Source organism: Mya arenaria, chromosome 10 (assembly GCF_026914265.1).
Source record: "Mya arenaria isolate MELC-2E11 chromosome 10, ASM2691426v1".
Classification (NCBI taxonomy): Eukaryota; Metazoa; Mollusca; class Bivalvia; order Myida; family Myidae; genus Mya; species Mya arenaria.
The window spans coordinates 36,208,001-36,230,673 of NC_069131.1; the positions used below are offsets into that span (position 1 = coordinate 36,208,001).

The following is a 22,673-nucleotide window of genomic DNA, read 5'->3' on the forward strand; positions in this document are numbered from 1 at the left end:
CTCAGTAGCCAAAATATTAAACATAAACCCCGTTCACAGGGACAACGCAAAAACATATAACACACAAAATGTCCCAAACAAGAATCATGGATCAACAGCACAAAACTCCACAAACAACACGGTGTTATATACTATATAAAAAAACTAGGTTTATTAAGGATTGTTAGGTACCGTCTTGGAACGGTCAGTAAAATGTAATATTACTGGGGGTATAAACCAGTTTTCGTGCTGCACAACCTCACTCTTATCCCAATAATCATGAATAAGGTAGAAACGTAAAAGGTCAATCTTATCAAAGTATGCATTAACTCGAGGAAATTTAATATATAAAATAAATATAATAAACTATAGATAAACCCCAAGTACTTCAATGATTAGGAATCCCAACTCTATTTGCAGACGGAGGAATACAATTCAGCGTACCTAATGCAAAAACTTTTCAAAGAGACGATGCAGTTATTGTTGAGCATCACACATAGTCTGCCTTAGCAAAAAACGGTATAAAACTATGTGATCATAGAGTTTCATAATAAAATGCAGCATTGTACTAGAACTGGGAACAAACAAAGAAAACACTTTTAAAACAAATAAGCGACATATATTAGCTAAACTTTTATTCCAAATGATCACCTAAGTAAAATTTTAGAAAAAAGAAAAATACGTCACACGCTGGGACATCCCAACTAAAAAACAAACTGTAAAATTTTCATAAAATCAAAGCACTGAAAGTTTAGTTATGTAAGGACGCCATATTCAACCTTATATTTTGTATGAGATATTCATCATCAAAACAAGAAGGCAAGTACTTTTCAAAGTACCGCCATTATATCCACGGTTTAGATAAAATCCAAGCAATTTATTGAGTCTATCTGCCAAACTAGCTGCTGAAAACATTTAATTTTACGAGTTTTGTTAGAAACATCACCATAAAAATCGTGATGATCACTACTTTTCGGAGTTAGCGATTTAAGACTGCTATTGTACTTTGATATTATAGTTTAATAATATAAATACCATTAACAAATTTAGGGAAAGCTTTCCTTAATTAATGATATCTGAAACCCTGTTTTAAAAGTGTATCCGTCATAAGTTTACTGCGAGAGATGACATTTTTGACATCTGTACATATTTTACCGAAATTTATCAATTGTGCAATAAAACACCATATGATGCGTTTTTCATATCACTGTAATAGTGAAAATATCCCCTTACTTCGAGTTGCAAATCTAAATATGATGCTTTTAAATTGGATATATAAGATTTGTTAAGTTGCAATTGTGAAGTTACGGTATGTCGATTTAATATTATCTGTAAATACCTGATTATCCAAACTTAAAATATCGTCAATATATCTGAAAGTGCTATTGAATTTATCAACATGGGCCAGATCTCCAGACTTTGACATTTTCAACATAAGTTCACTATCATAGCAGTATACAAAGAGGTCCGCAAGTAAAGGTCCATATAAAGCACCCATTAGAATGTCTATTGTTTCCTTATATGAACATTTACTGAATTTTAGAAAATAATTATTAAGTACAAGAGTTATACTTGAATGACATCTGTGCATGTCCAATAGGTGTATTTATTTGAGCGATCATTGGTAAAAAGCTTATTAATTATTAACTGCTGTATAGGTTGCCTCTCCCTAGTAAAAGATTTTTTTCGATAAGAGAAGTCAATTTGTTTGTAATTAAACATTGTGGAATAAATGTATACAGCGTTGAAAAGTCATATGTATTAAGCACATTACTCTACTTTTAAAATCATTAACTAAATCTAAGGAATTGTAGATGGACCACACTATACTAGTTACAGAGTTTTCATAAACTTTTCTACTATTTTTTTCACATTCATCTTAATCGCAGTTAAGCAGACTGTAAGTAAAATCGAAACCTGTTTAGTAGAACAAGAAATGGAATGCTTTTATGCTTCTTAGGTCATCAGTGTATTGTTGGAATGATTTTATGATCATTATTCAATACAATATGAAGTTTAACAATAGACTCAATATGATTTTTAATAATACTTTCTTCATCGAGTTGGCTAGAAAGGTAAGTGTTAGACGATTGTCACTCTTCAATGATATTTTTAACATAATATAAATGTCAAAATATGATTACATTATTAGCTGCTTTGTCAGATGGAACGAATAACAAAGTTTTATGTAGGGATTTGATCTCCATGATCAGCTTTGGAGTTATCAAAATAGACTTTGGGGGACGTATTTATACATTTGTGTTGCCCTTCACATACAAAAAATGAAATATATTGTTAAACGTTTAAGGTTAGACAAAATATATAAAAAGGGAAATTATATCATACAATTTTAATATGAAACACACTTCACTCTTGTTTCCCATATTATTCAGTGCAATCAATATTGATATATTAGTTATATAAATCGGTATAATTTATGAAATGCAAAGTGTTGAAATTGAAAGGATTGAGAGAAGTCTATCTTCCGATATAAATATGTTATGTTAGAACGATTAGCATATATTTATATGTATTTCAATATCAAAACTGATAACGCTATCATAAATTAACGTCATTGTGTATCTTGCTATAGATAATCAAAGTTATGCTTATGAATAAATAATTTTGAAAATGTGCAATGTTTCATTATTACTCAATATGAAAGTTATTTAACTTGTTAACCAATAATCGATAAAACATGATAAGATTTATAGAAACATTCAACAATGGGATAATAAACGCATAAGTTTCGTTAAATCTTTTAATTAGCCATTGACTTAAATGTTATCTATAAATATATTAATAGTGATTAGATTGTAGTAGTCTAAGCTTAAGAAGTATTCAAAGTAGCCGTCAAAATAACGACCGTCAGGCGGAGTAGACCAACTTTATCCGTAATAGCCTTTTATTTGAAATGAATTTCATATTTTTTTTCAAAAGTACATTTTCTTACACAGCGTATTTGCATTTTCGGGACAAATTGAACGTGCGGGAAAAATCCATCCAGTACCGTTATTCAAAATATACGACATGCAACAACGCACCATTTCTTATTTGGTTTGCTTCTTAGAGTTAAATTTTATAAAAATGATGTGTTTTGGGCGGAATAAGTTAATTTGCCCGATTTGTTGAGTAAATGATTGGTTTTATTTTTGGCTTCTCATTGCTTATCTTTGAATTTTAGAAAGGTTGTTAAAATAACGTGACATTAAGTGGATCTAACCAGCTAAATATGTAAACGGATTATATATATTCAATGTATTGATTTATTGTATATTAATATAATAAACCTACTGAAGTTCATGTTTTGGGGTAATGCACGTCTTTAGACGATAAAGACAATCAGGAAAATAATTTTAACACAATATAAATCTTATACGAAATAGTTAAAGGAAGATATTCCAATTAGTGCGGTTCTGCTCCTTCAATACTTTTCGTGCTGAGGAAACATAATAGCTACAATGAAATGTTTATATTGATAGATACAATACTTGTGTTACTACTGTATATTATTGCATGAAGTCGATGCAGCGCCTTGTCCTTTTACTGCAGCGCCTGGTCCTCTATCATGAGCACCATGTCCTCTTTCTGCAGCACCCTGTCCTCCTTCTCCAGAACTCTGTCATATTTCTCCAGCTACCAGTCCTCTTTCTACAGCACCCTGTCTTCCTTCTCCAGAACTCTGCCCCCTTTCTCAAGCTACCAGTCCTCTTTCTACAGCACCATGTCATCTTTCTAGAGCACCCATACTTATTTCTGCACCAACCATGCTTTTTCTCTGCAGCACCCTGTAATTTTCCTGCAACTACCTGTCCGTTTTCTGCAGCATCATGTTATTTTATGCAGCACCCTACCCTGTCCAGTATTCTGCAGCACCCTGTCCTTTTTCTTTAGCAACCTGTCCTTTTTACCAGCACCCTGTCCTTCACTGAAAACCCTTCCCCAAATCAAACCTGGGGTAGAACAAAATGACCACGTTCTCACAGGCACAAAAGAGACACCGTGTCATAAGAGGGCACACAGATATTACCTTATTATCTACTCAACATCACCCGTGTCACAATATTCATCAAAAAGAGTCAAATGCGAAAAATAATCATCGTTGATAAATGTATCAACGTTTTCGTGTTTATTCTGTCCGAGCTAATGAAATATTTCTTATTTTATACGGTAAATATATTTAACAGTATGTATCAGAAAGTGCAAAATCCAACTAATACTCTTTGTCGGAAAAAGGCTCAATGACTTTTCACTGATCGAACAAATATGTTTCGCTTGTCTGTGTGTGTGTGTGTGTGTGTGTGTATGCGTGCGCGCGCGCGCGCGCGCGTGTTTGTGTGTTGCTTTTGTTTGTCATTTAAAGAAAGAATTTGCATTTATATGTATAGCATGAAAATGAATTAATCTAAAAAAAGGCCATAGTCTATTCATAAAACAATTGAATGTAACGCTCTAGATTGATTTTCTTTAGAACAGAATTTTGCAACAGAATTTTTCAATTTGATTTGTGACACATACAAAATGTTTAATTCACGATATTGTGTTTTAAGTTCGTTTGAACAATGTTTCAACTATGAATACGGAGACATATAAAGAAACAAAACAGAGCATAAATTTTATTCGATTTAAGCATAAGAAGCTTATCGCCTCAGTAATATGTATAGAAACAAAACATGGCACAAGATAAAACATATAGCTTAGAAGAAGACTAGTAAAATAGCAATTTTATAAAAAAACAACTCTTTTTTAATAAAAAACAAACAAACATTTATTCAAAATAATAACAGCGACATAAAACTATCGAGCTAAACGATTCATACACGAGAGAATAAGCTTATTGTGGCATTTAGTATTTTATTGGACAAAACATCGTTTGTGTACTAAAACAGCGTGTACAAATGTTTCCAACACCATCAGTCTTAGACTCGACAGGAGCCTTGGAGAAGCCAAAAGTCTACGAAGCTAGGACTTGTAAAATGCAGGTACATCCATTTCACCTTCATCTCACGCAATTCTCCATTTATTGTCTCTTTCTTTCCATACAACAGTATAAGGTAGATGTCAGCAGGGCGCTGGCCGCAGACCCTATGGCCGTCCAAAATGACCAACCAAACCGGCCTTTAGACATTGTTTCCACCTGTAAGTCTATGCCCCAATCCTGCCTCGCCTTGATCCCGAATATAACGATGCCTACCGCTATAGCCAAAGCTGAAAGATAAAAGAGTGTATCTATTTTTTGTATTTTGTACTATTGGTAAGTATTGCTTTGATATTTACAAAGTTAATGGTTAAGTGTGCCTTTGAACTTGCTTGAATTTATATACACAGCCCATACATCAGGTATCTTAATCTTGTACATTCGTAAATTCTGTTGTTTTTTTATATGTAAATATTTAAATGTATGGATTTTTGCATGATCTCACGTTTTGAAAAGATAAACCATTTTTAGGCTGTAGGCCGAAGGCCGCAAATCAGATAGCTTCTGATCTGACGTGACATGTTAAAATGATAAATGCGCCGGGGTTACACAATGGAACATATGGCGTTAGCGGTTTAGAACAATGATAAATAAAATATCACTTTCTTAAATACGTTTATAATTATCCAACGTTAAAGTGAATTTAAAAGCAAGTCGAACAATCATAAATTAATCTTGGCGCGGAACCGAGGGGACTAGATAATTATAGCTTATTTCGCAGGAAAATATGTTTACTTAAAGATCATGCCTTCAGTTACCTACAACAAATAGTCAAAACGTACTCGGCCAATATCGGGTTTTATCTAATTTACTTTAAACTAACAACACACTTGCGAGATGAAAGCAATGCTCATACACCTAAGTATATATTGGTTTATCATTAAATGTTATGACACTAATTGTATTAAATTTCATTAATATACATAACTTTGTCATAGGTAATGACAGGCACTTATCGGTTACACTCAAACTATACACTATATTAGGGATTGTATTTTGTTGGATATGAACAGAATTGTAAAGGAGTAAAATCTCTTATGTCGCACATAGAGTCTTTCCACGTTGTCAGCGCTTTCAATTTGTATGTATGGAACATTGACTGCGTGCATCAATGTCAAATTAAAAGGCCAATCTGGTTTATACTTTAGAGTGCAAAGGCAAAATTTCTGGAACGTTTACAGTGTTAACAGATGAGCCAACTACATAATTCACAAACCCTTTCATTGTTTTCTCTAACAGAAAATGCCTGCAAAACAAAACAATTGTAAATATATTATTTGCCATAACACTTTAGACTTTTCTTAAAATTCAATGTTGCATGTTCAGAAAATTTTAATCCTTCGTTTTTATTACTTTGACGTTTATACATCTGCTCGATAGAATGTTCCTGCATTTGATTGCAATAACTATAAACCTATCCAGACATGCATTAACTTTTCAACGTAAAATTGCAATACCCAGGGACTTGTCATTTTTCAAATGTTAAGGCAGGTTATGCTTTTAATGTAACACATGCTTTCATGTGAGGATACTTAAAACATAATTTACATCTGAGAGCTTAAGTTTCCCATTCAATAACACATCTGGTATCAGTGACCAGATTTTATTACATGAACATAAAATCATATATATTATACACGCACGTGTAAACGCGCGAACCACGATTCATATTCACATTTTAGCTCGTCCATTCAGAGGAACAAATCGTTGAGATTCATGGTCTTAGAGCTTTCAAGGCCTTTGTGTTTTCACTGTCGTCGGTGTTGTAATACGGCGTAGTATTTCGGCGTATTTGTCTGATTATATTCATCGGTGTTCGGCGACTCTCTCAAGAAAACAAATATTGTGCATGCTTTACTAAGTAGGAACTTGTTTGGTCAATAATGAGTTTCGTAAACCACAAATGGCTAAATACATGCCAAAAAGTCAGACATTATACATGCATATATTTACTTGAACATTCATAGTTTAGAACATTCACAGACAAAAAAAATAATGGCAAAAGTTCAAATTTTGGTTTTGTTCCCATACATGGAGTCATTATTTCTACTGACCTATTTAAATGAGTGCGGTATCGGTCGGCTACGCCGAAATTGTACGAACATGTTTTATCATTGCAACACAAAATATTCATTTTCAAGAAGTAATGAGGTAACTGGTGGTTCGTGCACATACAACACATTCCTAACACTACCTAATTGCATCGTTGCTGAAGCCGAACACACAAGAATTATTTGAGAAAAGTAATTGGTAGCCCTTGTACTAGTTTAGGAATAAGTGCTCAAAGAATATGGTGAACTTATTTCCAGTCGCTTAAAGTAATGGGACTTTGGCATATCATCGGCGCGACAGAAACGTAAAAAGACGTTAGAGTTTATTTTTTTAATTTTCGACTTGCGGGCTTGTCTCCGTTGTGTTCATTGTGTCTTAGAAGGTTTCATGGAGACAGCATGTGCTTGTTTATAGACAAGTTTGTTCGACTACGGGTAGAAATCCTGTGTAGTGTTACTCACAAAGCTAATTGACAATCCTAACATTTGCTGATGGCGAACAACTGCCTTGTTTTTATGCCATTGATCATATATTTGTATTATTATATCGTTCAATAACCTTTAAGAGTTCATTTCTTCACGCATCAACTTAAAATGAAGTCACTTAAGCCAATACTTATGCGAAAAGCCAAATCTGATATAACGACAAGCAAAGATTATGCACCAATTTGTTGCATTTACATATACTAATATAAATTACAATGATATTGTCATTACCCATTGAACTACTCACATGCGACAATGAGAAATCCACAGATGGGTTGATGAGAGTTACATCTGTGGCACGTGCAACACAGAGATATGGTGGCCACCAGCAGAGCCATGAGGCCTAGGACCAGCGCCACGGACATCAAACCCTGCGTCGCCTTGAACCATGCTGAAAAAGACGGTAAAAAAGCAAGATATAAAACATGATTTTACAGAAAGAACAAGTGCTAAACATATAGGGGAAATGCCACAAGTATATCGCTGATGCTTAGGGCAAGGGTCAAAGATATACTATCATATTAAATATTGACACAAAAGCGATGATGCATGCAAAACAGGAAGCATAATTGCCTATAGGAGATCGGAAATTTCCAGAGACTGGGCCAACTGCATGAAACTTTGTATCGCAATGAATAACGCTGAAATGATAAGTAATGATATGTAAACGACTTTTTTGGCGATAGCTAAGATGGACACAATGATACTACAGGGAGATCAATTAGGCATATATGAACAATGCCACGGACATGTGTTTTCTGTGTATTTTTGAAGCGTGTTAAACCCTGGTGAAACGAATTAAATACAAAATCAGTACACAAATCCGGAAGCTGATATTTTGAAGAAGAACAACTTCATGTAAAGGGAACAACTTTGCCTCAACAAGCTTCAATGTCAAGGTCATCGAAAGAATTTGGGCACTTTAAAGTCGGTAAATAAATATCGGATTTCCATTTATCGTTCAAAATTGTTTATTGTTGTAATTAAAGACTTTTGATGCAACACGATATTGTGCAATTACTTGCAATAAATGATAATTCATTCGTTATATATTGTTAGGATATTCCTGCTCTTACCCATAAATAAGTTTTAATATAACTTAAAATGTGTGGAAACGAAAGATGATCACTCTTTGAATGCCGTATATGTAATGAAATTTGACCTTATTTGATACATCGAAAGAAACGTTGATTGTTTTTTAACAGTTAACGGATTAAGGTAATATTCCTACATTTGTGTACAGTTTATAACAGCAATATCAATAAACGACATGCATTTACGATACGCTCACTCATCATTAAGGTCGCTTCAAAAAATATTTACATGTTAAATAATTTTGTACGTGGAAACACGCACTTACATTATTTGGTTTACTGGCTTGGAATGAATACGCTTATTATATGATGCAATGGTCATCTATTTATATCGACTGCGTGAGCCGAGATATCAAAACAATTAAAACTGTAACATTACAGGTGTTTTTCCTCAAGACATATGGCAACTCGTCAATATTTGTCTAAAACCTTTCACAGCAACACTTGTAAAAGCTTTTGCACTCGGTGTCCTTGACAAAATTACACTTGTCATGTTGTTTTTATAAATCAGTTGACCTTTTTTGAAATATTGCTTTTAAAATGCTTCGGGTTTTTTTTCTACAGCGCTTTGAAAAGTGTAATGTGTGTTAATTGGTTGCTGATATTCATCCACTCTTGGCTTTCAGTTGTTTTATGTCATTAGAGACGTATGGAGATTCTTTACATTTTATCAGTAGTTTATATCGATAGTTTAGAGTCAGTTCCGTACTTTAATCAGTATATTGGGAGCTTGAAGACAAGTACAATTTAATACTTGACATAACGCTACAATGTTCAACAACATCACCCTAAGCGGATGGCAATATTTCGTCATTCACATTTGACCAAAGGAAATATCTCCAAAAATATTTAACCTATATTGCTGTGGCTTGCTAAGTCGCTGCACAAAACAAACACATTGGTAATGGGTATGGCTAACATCAAAGTTTTCGTACGGTGCAGACAGTCGTGATAACAAATAAGCTTTATTAAATCAAACATCAAGCACCGACTTCATTGTTTGGAAGGCAATAACATAACACAAACGGGCAAGTTAAAATACCGTGCCTTCGAGGAAGAAAGACCCAATTTGCTGTTATAAAAACACAGTTTTAACAATGGGTACCAAGTTTTGCACGGGGCAAAACGGCATGACAACGACCATTTTTTGAGACATCAAGTCAATGACCATGCATCGAATTAATGTTTTGAATGCATACACATAACAGATTAGAGCACGTTTAAATGCCATTTTATTGCATGTATGGTACGTACAATCCGATTTCATCATACAATAGCAACATTTTGTGCAGACTTGTGGCAAAATAACCGCCTACTTGAATGAAATTAATGGATAGAGACGGAAAGTCTAGTCTATTTTATAATTATACTAAAAAAAACTATTGCAGAAATCCAAATTAAACATTTTATTTACAATCAATTTCTGATTTTGTTTGTTTCGAAAGCACAGAGATCACCGAAAAGCAAGGAAACAAGCTCAGAAATTAACAAAAAAACAACAACAAATGATTTGTACAGAAATTAAACCTGAGAAACAAAGCAAAAAAACATTGAAAAAAATATTTTCATTGAATTTCAGTGTTTTCCGTTAAAATTGCCGTCCTTTTTGAGAGCATATGTTTTTTTACTGGTTTCTGTGCGTTTTGCCTTACGTATTTCAATGCTTTACCTTTCTTATCTTGCTTTTCGGTGTAAAGTCATACCCGGAGATGAAAGAAAGTTCCTGAGGATTTTTTTGGTAGAATGTATTGGAACATTTCCATTTTGTATATCAGTGAAAACTTCTCTGGTCTTGGCTTATGGAAACAATAGAAGTTTCTTTATAAAGTAAACCAGCCATTTTAAACCATTCACATGGGTTAAAACATTTATAAAATATTGGATTTAATTTAATTAGTTTGTGATGATTACATATTTGAATAGAGCTTATATAATGTGTTCAATATTAACAAAATATCCTTTGCAAGAGAAATAACTCTTGCACATTTTTCTCATTTCTAGGTTTTTAAGTTTCCAAATAACTGACTTGAAATATTTTTTGTTAAACTGAACGTAAATTAATGATGTTGCTAACGTTTGCTACTGGTTTCTCTTTCAATATTGCGTTTGGTGGTGGTCACAATATTTGATAACTGTCATTCGTTGCATGCAACATTTTCTTTTTACAAATTAAGCTTTCTTTAAGTATCAAAACCTACGTGTTTCTTTGAAAACAAACTAGAGTAAATAACTCGCGGATTTATGCCAACATTGTTGCATTTTTTATCAAATGTCAGTGAAAAAATATATATATAAATAATCACACACCAGAATGCTCAATTTCAGACAAAACAGCCAATTTTTTTTGTTAAAATTTCCGGATCTTAAAGAGAGGGCGCTCGTTCACATTTGCGAAAACTCTAACGTCAACATATTGATCCTTCCATGATATTTATGTTCTTTTTAACATGTCCTCCTCAAAACTTTACAATGACAGCATGTAGACAAGGATTGCATCATATAGATTGTTGATTTTGCAGCGTGGCATTCTATGAACACTTTTTCAAGAACGACCAAGTACACATGTCCTTCTCACAATTCGCCAACAAACCTTTATGCACCGATTTCATGATATAATCACCATAATCATTTACCCAATATGGCGTCACGAAACTGATAAACATGGCCGCCACGGTAACAACCAGACATATAAATCCAAGGTTCTCCAAAAGTGACATAACGTAATAAGTAGTTCGTCACTGCAAAGGTCATGTGACATAACACCGATTTATTTTAAATCCAATATAGTTCAGATTGTGGTTCTGATTTCTAATGTTATCATACGAACTAATGGAAGATACTGTATGAAACATATGTTCATGTACATTTCTAAAGGAGACCTGCATGATTTGTTTCTATTTTAAATCACAAAATATTCTCACAAACTAGTTAACACGTCTATAACTTTCACAGGAAAATAAAACTGCTGTCAATGAAGAATCCGAAACAAACAATACATCCAGGAGTTGAAAATGTAAACGAAACATTACAGTGTTGTTTCAACTTCCTTGTTTCTTACCAAAGGGAAATTAGTAATAAAGAGTGACCTAGACATCCAGTTTAAAAATATAATGATAAAGAGAGGTTTTGTTCTGATAAACCTAGAGAAATTCTAGCGGATCTATCATTTTAAGAGTGTAGGATATGTATACATGTATATGTAGAAGTACATAATTCGTATGCAACGTTTTGTTTGATTGTTTTACTATTCAGTATTCAGAGTGTGTATATACTCAAGTTAGCATACGATCTATCAAATACCTAAATAAAACACGTAAGATCGTTATGTCACAATATAAACTAAATTTGTGAGCATATTGGAGTGTATTTACGTTGCAGCCAAAAATCTCAACAATTAAATAATTATGTTTTTGCTTTAAAATTTACACCTCAAATACAATGAGCAGCCCTTCAGCTTAGAATATTTTCGGATCGCGAGGCATTGCGTAGTTATATTAATCGCGTACTTTTGTTTGTTATCTTTCAGCAGGCCACGAATAATTTAAATCAACATCTTGAAAAGTTTTAAGTTATGACTTGTTAAATGTTTTATTGTCATTAGCGTAAATAATTTACCTCACAAATTGATTCCATTATTGGACTATGTTTTGTCCGTAGCAATAAAATGTGTTAACCGATTGGATCGTTTTTATTTACGGTATTGGTTAGAAGAAATTACTGAAACGTTTTTACAAATGAAATAACTTATATTATTAACGATTATAAAAATAAATAATGAAGTATTGGTGCAAATATAAGTGACGAATTGCGTGACGGATATCGTTATCGGGGGTATGAACACAGTTGGGCTGGTGAAAGTGCGCTCGGACCTTTCGAACATCAAACACTTTTGTCAACGGAACTGCTATAAAAACCCTATAATAATCAATAACGTAATTTATTCCTTGATTGCCTAAAATTTTAGTGATCATATTTAAACGTGTTTTTGAAACTTTGAAATCATGGCAAGCGTGTTAATAGTGTTTTGTTCCCACAAACATCTCTCAAAAAGATAGAGAGGTGTGTATGCTATAATTTGTTATTTTGAGAACCGAGATTCTGTACCAAACCTTCCTATATCAGGGTAAATCACTATTGTAGACATTTTAAAATATTAATTTGCCAAATTTAAAATGTTAACCCAAACAATCTACCATCTTTTTCAAACGTATGTTTGATTTTAAACAACTTCCCATACACTACAAACATATATTACGAAGAAATAATTATTTTCTAATTTCTGGTCTAATAACCATCGTACACTCATGTCGCACTCATGTTTTTAAAAACAACAACAACAACAACACGATTTTCTATAGTTACTTTAAACTGTTTGAACGAATGAAAGACGAACTTATTGTATCCATGCTATACAATATTTTTAAGAACATATGCTAAGATTACCTGGAAACTCACTCCCAATTCTTCCGTCATTGTAAATCACGGTACACGAGTCTTTTTCACAGGTGGCAAGAAGACCGTTATGGACAGGACCTGTTGCGAGATCACCGTCAGAAACCACCCAGTATGGCGTCACAAAGCTGATGAATACCGCTGCGTCAGTTATAACTAGTGAGATAAATGCTACATTTTCCACACATGACGTCATTTTTCATAGTGTACACACCTTTTCTGGATGTATAACGTTTCTTACAATAATTGTTAAGCTTTTTCGTTATAAATTAATGTCACAACGCTTTCGAATATCTCTGCACTATTTACAGCCAGCTTGATACATTCTACATTTTCCATATGTGACATCAATGTTCGTAATCCAGTAATAACAATTTAATAATCAAATCATTCAAATAAAAGATAACTGTTGACAACTTAGAAAAAAATGCCATACACAGTAACACTGTCCAAGTAAAATGCATATTTATTTAATAAATGAAATAAACATATATACATAAAACTAATATTATTTATTCTATTTTCGTTTTATAAGTATTTTTCTCAGCAATTCTCTGATTTACTATTCGTTTCATGACTTTAAAAACAATTTAAAATTTATCCATAAACATAAGACTGATATATAACAATGAAGGAAATCCAATATTTGAAAGGTGAAAACATCTGCAAACAAGTCCAATAGCAAATCCATCTCATATGGCCAACTTAGAAACGTTCAAACGACTTCTCCTGTGTCAGTATTTATAGGTTTTCTTTCGATGTGTATCAGAACCTAAATCTTCATTGGGAAGGGAAATATTCATAACAAATCCACAGAAATACAAAAAGAAATCAGGAATAAGATTTCATCGACCCTCGAGGTAAAAATGTTTTATTAAAAGTGATGATTTTGTTGAAAACTGTATAACTAATGTTAATCAGGAATAAGAGTTCTTCCTCTCTCCAGGAAAAATGGTTAAATATTGTATAACTAATGTTGTCTGCAAGCGGTTCATCATAAATCATCAATAACACATTAAAGAAGCTTTGTAAAATTATGCGTTGTCTTGATGACTTTACTTGTAATTATATATGCGTGTCTAGTTTGTCAAACAGCGAGAATTAAATACGAAAAAAGAAGCCATATTAATTGTAAACTATGTAGGAACAAACGTCTCAAACAGTATATTGTACAAAGTTAAGAAAAAAGGGGATTTACCATATAAGTTTGACTTTCCTAAACATAAATACCGAAAATAACGCCCTGGTCATAAGAACAATCCTTAAATGGTTTGAAATTATTCACTATGGGGTTCATATGCGTGTATTGATAATTTTGCATGTTTGTATTCAATTATTTTGGACAAATGTGTGGATCATCAACTATTTGTCAGCCCCGAATTTATTTCTTAGTGTTTTATTGACCATTCAAAGGACGAACCCCCAAAAGTAATTAACTGACGAACAGCGATGAATTTGAATTGTCTGGCAAATGTTGATATCGTTCTTGGGGACCACAATTTTCATATAAGCGTCAACAGCTCCGTGTTGCTTCGTGATTAACTGTGTAAAATGATCTTGCTTTTACAGGCGTGGGTTCGCACCCCCACTTTAACCAAGCCTTTTTTTATTCGATAACTTTTTTTTTGCAATTTTGACATCATAAAGTAAAAATATGATACAATTAGTGTTTTAAGATGCAATACCGGGAAATCGTTTCCAACCCAAAGACATTCTTAATTAAAAATGCAAATCAATTGTATATAAACGACAGAGTTATTCAGAAAGCCACGTGCTTTGCACATTTTGTAATGACGTTGTGTGCGTTTAATTTAGAGTATACTTTAGTATTTTTGGGTGTGAAGAAATGTCAAAAAGGTTAAGAGGAGTCATTTGGATATAGAAACAAAAACAACAGTTAACATCACTGAAAAAGAATGGGACTTTAAACTTAATATTGAACCTTTAGGGCTTAATGTCACGAAATAGGTAACAGTTTAAATTAAGATTTCATCAACAACCGGCTTGAATTAATATGTTATTGTATGAAGTATATCACTTTTAAAATTGTCTTACGTTTTGAAATACTTAGAAACAAAAGGGCCATGGTATTTTACCATTTAAGCTTTAGGCACATACGAGTAGTATATGAGTTTAGATTTGTTCTGCAATCTCCGAACAACATGATCAGTTATATCGCTGCTTTGGAAAACATCTATATGGATGGTTGGATTGGTTTCATTCATTTTTGTAATAAGACAAGACAAGCAAAACACGTTTTACACAAGTTTTATTTTCAGACATGCAAATGAATTTTATTAGCCATGCATTGCAAATCATTTGGCGTAAATTACAATGACATTTCCATTAAAAGTACAGTTATGTCTTGATTTAATTTTCAGAAAGAAATTAAACGAACAGACTGTAAAACTTGAAATCCTAATGGTGCCAACAGACATATATTTAAAAGGATGGGGCCACATGTTCAGAAATTTGTTCAAATAAACATTTTTGTTAAATTCATGGTTGTTTAATTTCAAATCCTTACAACTCAGGAGGCTCCATGGACCCACTTGTAATCTGCAGTATTCTCTTACAACATTCTAAACAACTGTTAATGCTGTAAATGTTTTATCAAAGTATATGCGCAAATCATAAACTATTTCACCTTAAACTTAACAACGACGTTGTTAGAAGAAGATCAATAGCATCGTGTTAGCCATACGACAATAATACAGTGGAACCTAAAGGGACAAACGTATGAGAATAACATTGGACACATATCTGATTGAAAGATGCACAAAGAATTAAACAATTTATTAAGTTATTTGACTTAAATTATGAAATGATTTGTAAGCAGACAAAATATATTATACTTGAAAATACATTAGAAATGGGGTAATGCAACAAATGGCTGCGTGGCCACACATTTCCCAGTTTAATAGAACGCCAAAATATCGCTAATATAATGTTATCCGCACACAAAGTCTTGTTTAGATAATTAGGTTCAAATAAAACATATTTATTTCAATAAGTGTGCCCCTTTAAACGGAATGATGTCCAATACAATGTCCCTAGGCTTTCAAACGGGCAGGTGTTAAATGTAATGCTTAAAAACTTTCTCTGCCTGTAAAGTGCCCCTTTCAACATACAAGGATCAACGCCAAACAAACCATATTCATTTGAAGGATCGCATGCATTGGTGTCATATGATTTGTAAAATGTTTAGGGACATTCAACCTATTTTTTATTTTTTGTTCAGATGTATTAAAGGGGTAACTCCGACGCACGATTTAGTAAAAATAACTGTTTACTACTGCAGTTAAAAATGTCAGAAAATTTTGAAATGCCCAATAGCCCTATTTTGGCCTTTCAATAGTTCTGACGTTGTTAAACTGCAGTAATTTATAGTTATTACAGCTGTTGATGTGTCAGGCAATATGGCTTATCTTGAAGTATTACCTCTCCTCATTGAATGTCACCATATAAATTATAATGAATTTTGCAATCCAAAAAGCATTGAACAGTGAGGCCATATGTTGCCAATTAATGAAATAATATGTAGAAAAAGATAATGTGGATCAAATGTGACGAAGATAAATGATCGGGTGAACTTTCTGTGCTTTTTAATCTACGTGACCGCAGGGAATATTAGGAATTAAAATATCATTTTTCAATATAACGTCAACATATATCATATGACTAACAGATCACATCTACTTGAAACAAATATTATATTTTGACAGTATGCAGTGTAGTGCAAGCAATATTAATGCGTCAACACCAATTGCAATTGTTTTCACATGACTTGAAATTGTTCTCAAACAAATTCAGGTTGCCTATCAAAGTCATGTACCCCGTCGGCATTTAAGGATCTTATTTCTATTTAATGGGACTTCATAGTGCAGCTAAGTGGGTTGGGTTTAAGTTGAAACAGGTTTAATCAATAATTCCCATAGAGCCTTATCCCGTGTCGGTACCAGCACGCTTTTACATGCAGAGCGGCAATCCCGACATGTCTGACAGGCTTAATCTAGACACATGATATTCCATTAAACTTATAACTTATAACAAATAAAAACTAATATCTTTATGTATAGTAATATGTTTTTGGCCGTTTTAAGATTTTATTGGGCTTCTTTGGTGAAATTTGAAACTTGTTTATTTGCTTAAACGCCTATTTCTACATATAAATAGATATCCAATGGCGTTGTACAATAATGAATTAGAAGATAATAAAAGCAATAAAACAATACAGACACAAGCATTAAATAACCAGTAATCAATGAAAAAATCACGAATATTTGCACACAGTACATTAGATACATAGTTAGTTCAATGCATAGTATATAAATTATACACAACATGTTATTATATGATGGGTGTTCACCAACGTGTAAACAGACAACAGCACATCAATATATTAGTAAATAGTTCATGGATATACGTTTTAGAACAATGCATAATAATCTATGAAAAGATGAGTTTTCAAATCTTTCTTGACGATGTTTACTGAATCACTTTGTCTAAGGCTCAGAGGCAGATCATTCCAAATGTTAGAGCCAGTAGTTCTAAAACTTCTGTTACTGAAGTATTTTTTTTATTTAAAGTCACAACGTAGCATCCTATTGATGATTCCGAGGAATGATGTGAATGATATTGTTTTTGTTGTTTCGCAACAGCATTATCTTACATAATTATATTTCGTTTATAATTATGTTTTTTTCCGAATTTATCATAAAAAAACAACAGTAGTGTTGGAACACTGTAGAACGGAAACGACCATTGTTTAATTATAATAATATCTTAAATACTTTTGAATTCGATACGTATAAACAACACAATGTAGTCAATTGTATAAAAGATGGAATTTATGTTTGCAATTACAAATAAGGTCTAAATAATTATGTATTTTTTTACAAAAAAAAAAACAACAATAAAAAAACAAAATCATCAGTTTTTGATTTATAACACAGTAACTTTTCTAGCTGAACTCCGGAGTCATCTTACCAACTGGCATTTGACTGTCAAAAACACCTGTGCACAGTCGAGTTCGCCTCGAAAAAAAACACAGTTGACAAAAACAAATGGCTAATTGTTTGCCACATACTAGAACGACCGCCTAGGGAAAGCATAAGGCGACATCTGTCTCAAGGGTGTCTCATCTGTCTTAATACGTGAACATATGAAAACATATAAAAACTCCGTCATAACAAGAATACCACAGTACTAACTTTGTTTTTACTGCAATAACGTGTATATTTCTAGCCAAACACCGACCTTTTATTACACTAAAAAGAGAAGATGAACACTGTAACTTACTGCGCTCTCGCCGCCGTATGCTTGACTTACGCAACGACACAGGGAGTTCCAGGCGGGGCGTCACCGATTGGCACAGATGACGTTGAGGTGCAGGCCGCCGCTGCTTTTGCAATTGGGGAACTGGGTTCGGAGTATTTCTTAGTAAAACTGACTAAGGCCTCCCGCCAGGTATGTTGAAACATATTAGGTAGTGCTGCATAAGCTTGTGCAGAAATAGCTTACCATTCATCTTATGTCGTCATTTTAAACACAAATTAGTACAGCTTTACTGCGACAAACTGTGAATACAGTTTCAAAATATACTATGGAAGTATGGGTTAGAACGATTTTTCATACCCGATGGTGACAAGTTGTGTTTATGGTTTAATAGTAGGTAGTGTTGTTGGAGCTCGTACGCCCAACATAGAACATGTGTATCTATTTATATTCTTAAATCATTTTCTTTTTTGGAAATGTTTCTCTTATATTGACATACAACGAAAGCTTTTGGTTAGATTTAACGATAAATCACTAAATCAAACATTTATTCTCTATATCTATATCTTAACGTTTTACAGTCTTTCAAATGCTGCATGTCTACGATATCGTAATCTCTGATAATTTCTTAGTTTTTTTCGGAATCATTGTTTGGAAAGTTTCGTCAGATTTAAATTGTTGTGTATGAAAAAAGTTATGTTGAGTTTCTATTGCTAAGAACTCTTTAAAACACCTCGCCTCAATTTCTCGAAACTTCTTAAGTCCCTTATAACAGGATTAAGCTAATCCCACTATTTTTGTTTTTCTATAAAATGTGTTATATTTTCTTCTTCAAGAATTTTTAGAAATTATGTAGGAATAATCTGTATGATTATCAGAATAAACCATTTTTCATTTATCAAAATCCATTTTCAGTATGTATTTTGGCTGATTGAAATAAGCGACTTAAGCCTGTTAAGCTTAAGAAGTTTCGAGAAATTGGGGCCAGGGAATTAAAAATCTCAAGCCAAGTCTACCTAGTCAAAATTTCTCGAGTGGCTCAGGATCTTACCCACGGGTTGATTAAAAATCCCGACTACGAGGAATCATCCGATACTACGTTTAAGCTGTAGTTTTTATCTAGTGTTCGTGCAAACAAAATCAATCAAACTATGAAGATACCAGATCCACATATTTCATACCTGAAGTCTGATGGTCTTAGACATTATATACAATCATTATTGAAAGTTGGCAAATACACTCATATGTGATAAAATTGTCAAGTGCTGGATACAATATATTTCAACGATGACAAATATATCTGCAGGTTGTTGCGGGCTCCAAACACATCTTGGAGGCTAACGTTCGTCGAGATATGGCAGACGGAGTGAGTAACAGTTTTAATACAAATTGGATGTTTAAATGTTTATTTCTTATATGTACTCCGATTTGTTACATACATATCAAAAACTTTTGTTGTATGATGAATATGTATATATTTACGTATAAATAGGGCATTGGAAATGGTTCTTAAAAGAAAAAAAAGATACGCTTAATATGATAAAATGTTCAATGTTTTGAATGAGTTGCGCTTCTTTATGTTACGCTATAGATCAACACCTTAAATGTTATTGAACGGAAAAAAACAAAACACTTTAGCTAATTTAACCATCATATTTCTGGATACACTTTTGGAAAGTGTTTTTTTGTATGATTTATTTCAATTTGATAGACGTAAGAGTTCTTTTGTTAAGTTCCTATGTTCCATTTGCCTGTCTTTGAAAAACGTCATAAACATTTACTAGATAGTCGCTTAGGGAGAATCACAGCCAGTTTCATCGGCATAACCTTAGTCTTGCAACATATATACCAATTTTTACATTGGAATATATTTTATGGGTATATGGGTTTTTAATTGTGGCCTATGTTAAAATCAATCGAACGTCGAGGAAAACTATGACAACGAAGCCAATGATCACATTACCTCGATTTTTTTTATTTACTTCACCACTTTACATTGTTTAGCTTTAATTAAATGATGTTCCCAAGAAATCGTGCAGTCATTTATGTTGCCTGCTCTAGATTTTTTATAAGTGTTTTTTTCCGTCAACCTTCTGCATGACAATTATGCCTTGAAATCGACATACAATATACATTTTTTTCTAATCATTTTTCATGTCTTTTTCTATTGATTATTTCAGGGCAAAACTGTATGTTTTCTAAACAGAAGCAAAAAGGATTGTCCAAATTAAGTCATGTTTTTTTATTTAAATATTGGTCTTAATGAACTATTATTTTTTGCAACGCTACGGAGAATTTTCAAATAAATATTGAAATTGATACACCAATTATCATTCAAATGACATAATGCAAAACTTCATACATAACTTCATTCTTAAACATTTGTCATTAAATATGCATTTTATCATTCACTAACTTTCCGTAGTTTTTGAATATGATAGTGATTTACAATTTCAAAAATATTGAGCCATGAGAAACCAAAATCAAGTTTCGGCCAATTTCAATAACATTTCAAAGCACACAATTTCATTTCAATTCACCTTGATACAACAAGTGAACATTTTGTGCAACAATGACCTTATGATTATTTGTTTCATTTCAGTCCAAGAAGTTCTATACTTGTACACTGGAGACAGTGACGGCGGAATGGAAGAACTACAGGGAGTTGACCAAGATGTGTTGCGACCTGACCACAATAACCCCAGCCTAGCTCGTCGTTTCCAGGAAATAATGGACAAAGGGAATTCGCTAAAGTTACATCAAACATCAATAAAAAGAGACAATTAATATTTACCATTGTTTCTTTTGAATCATATGTAAATAAATACCTTTGTATTTCAGAAAAATTACCTCATAATGATTTTTAAACGAATAAATAAAAATAAACAACTAGATAATTAAATTGCCTTTGTTATTTCTGCCAGTCATGCTCTGAGGTATATTAATATCTGCATTTTATTGAAAAATCATGCTTTAAGATAGCATTATCGGGTATATTACATTCAAACGAAAGTATGATTCAAATAAAACCGTACTCGATAAGTTTACGTTACAAACACTTCAATGTCGAATAGGTTCGCTTTCGATTAATATTTATGCGAAAATCTACAGAAACAAGCTCAGTAGCAAAAACATAAACCCGGTTTAATAACACTGGGTAAACGCCAAAGACATAGAACATAACATTACAAACAAGAAACATGGAATAACAGCACAAAAAAAACTAGGTATGTTTATCAAGGATTGTTAGGTACCGCCTTGTAACGGTCAGTAAAATGTAAATTTACTGGGGGGTTAAACCAGTTTAAGTGCACACACCTCACTCGTATCCCAACAATCCCAAATAAAGATAATAATAATAATAATGTAGTTTATCCGACAAATTACTGTGGCTTGATAATGAGTGAAATGCAGAGCCGATTGTTTCAGAATTAATAAATACAGCATTGTGTTGCTTTCCCGAGGTAAATAACAACACACCATATACTAAAAACGACAAGAAAAATAGTGTAGTGGTTCCGTAATCTGACCCAAGTAGACACCACAATATCAAATGTTTGTATATCGTTTAAAGTTTAAAACCATCATACGAATTCATTTTTTACACTCTTTTAACAACTCGATGGTTGTGTGTTTCAATTAAATTAGTGTATTTAGTATTTTAATATCATTCAATGAAATGTTGGTAATGAAAATTGTCTGATTTGATTTCCATTTTTTTAATATCAGCTTTATTAATGAAAACTATATTTTGTAAGGATGTGTTAACTAACAAACAACTCCATGCCTCCGCGTCAAGCACGTCACTATTCTTCAATAAAAAAGTACAGGAATGACGTTGGTTTTAAACCTCATTGTAGATTGATTTTCATATTTTTAAACATTTTCGATTTGCCTTGAACTACTTTTTGCATTATTTTTTGCATTGCTAGATCCCTGAATAATCGATATGTAACAGTCGTTATGTCACAATATAAACTAAATTTGTGAGCATATTGGAGTGTATTTACGTTGCAGCCAAAAATCTCAACAATTAAATAATTATGTTTTTGCTTTAAAATTTACACCTCAAATACAATGAACAGCCCTTCAGCTTAGAATATTTTCGGATCGCGAGGCATCGCGTAGTTATATTAATCGCGTACTTTTGTTTGTTATCTTTTAGCAGGCCACGAATAATTTAAATCAACATCTTGAAAAGTTTGAAGTTATGACTTGTTAAATGTTTTATTGTCATTAGCGTTAATAATTTACCTCACAAATTGATTCCATTATTGGACTATGTTTTGTCCGTAGCAATAAAATGTGTTAACCGATTGGATCGTTTTTATTTACGGTATTGGTTAGAAGAAATTA

At 32.7% G+C, this 22,673-nt stretch overlaps 2 protein-coding genes across 6 annotated transcripts in view; both read left to right on the plus strand.

Annotated features, from left to right (window-relative positions):
• Positions 1-22,673, plus strand: part of LOC128205746 (receptor-type tyrosine-protein phosphatase C-like) — a 61,359-nt gene that overhangs the window by 15,499 nt on the left and 23,187 nt on the right. The window lies entirely within an intron of this gene.
• On the plus strand, positions 18,295-21,160 carry LOC128205765 (cystatin-like). The gene is made up of 3 exons (XM_052907698.1): positions 18,295-18,509; positions 19,624-19,683; positions 20,920-21,160. Exons 1-3 carry the CDS (start codon positions 18,324-18,326, stop codon positions 21,025-21,027), a joined length of 354 nt encoding a protein of 117 aa, XP_052763658.1. The 5' UTR covers positions 18,295-18,323; the 3' UTR covers positions 21,028-21,160.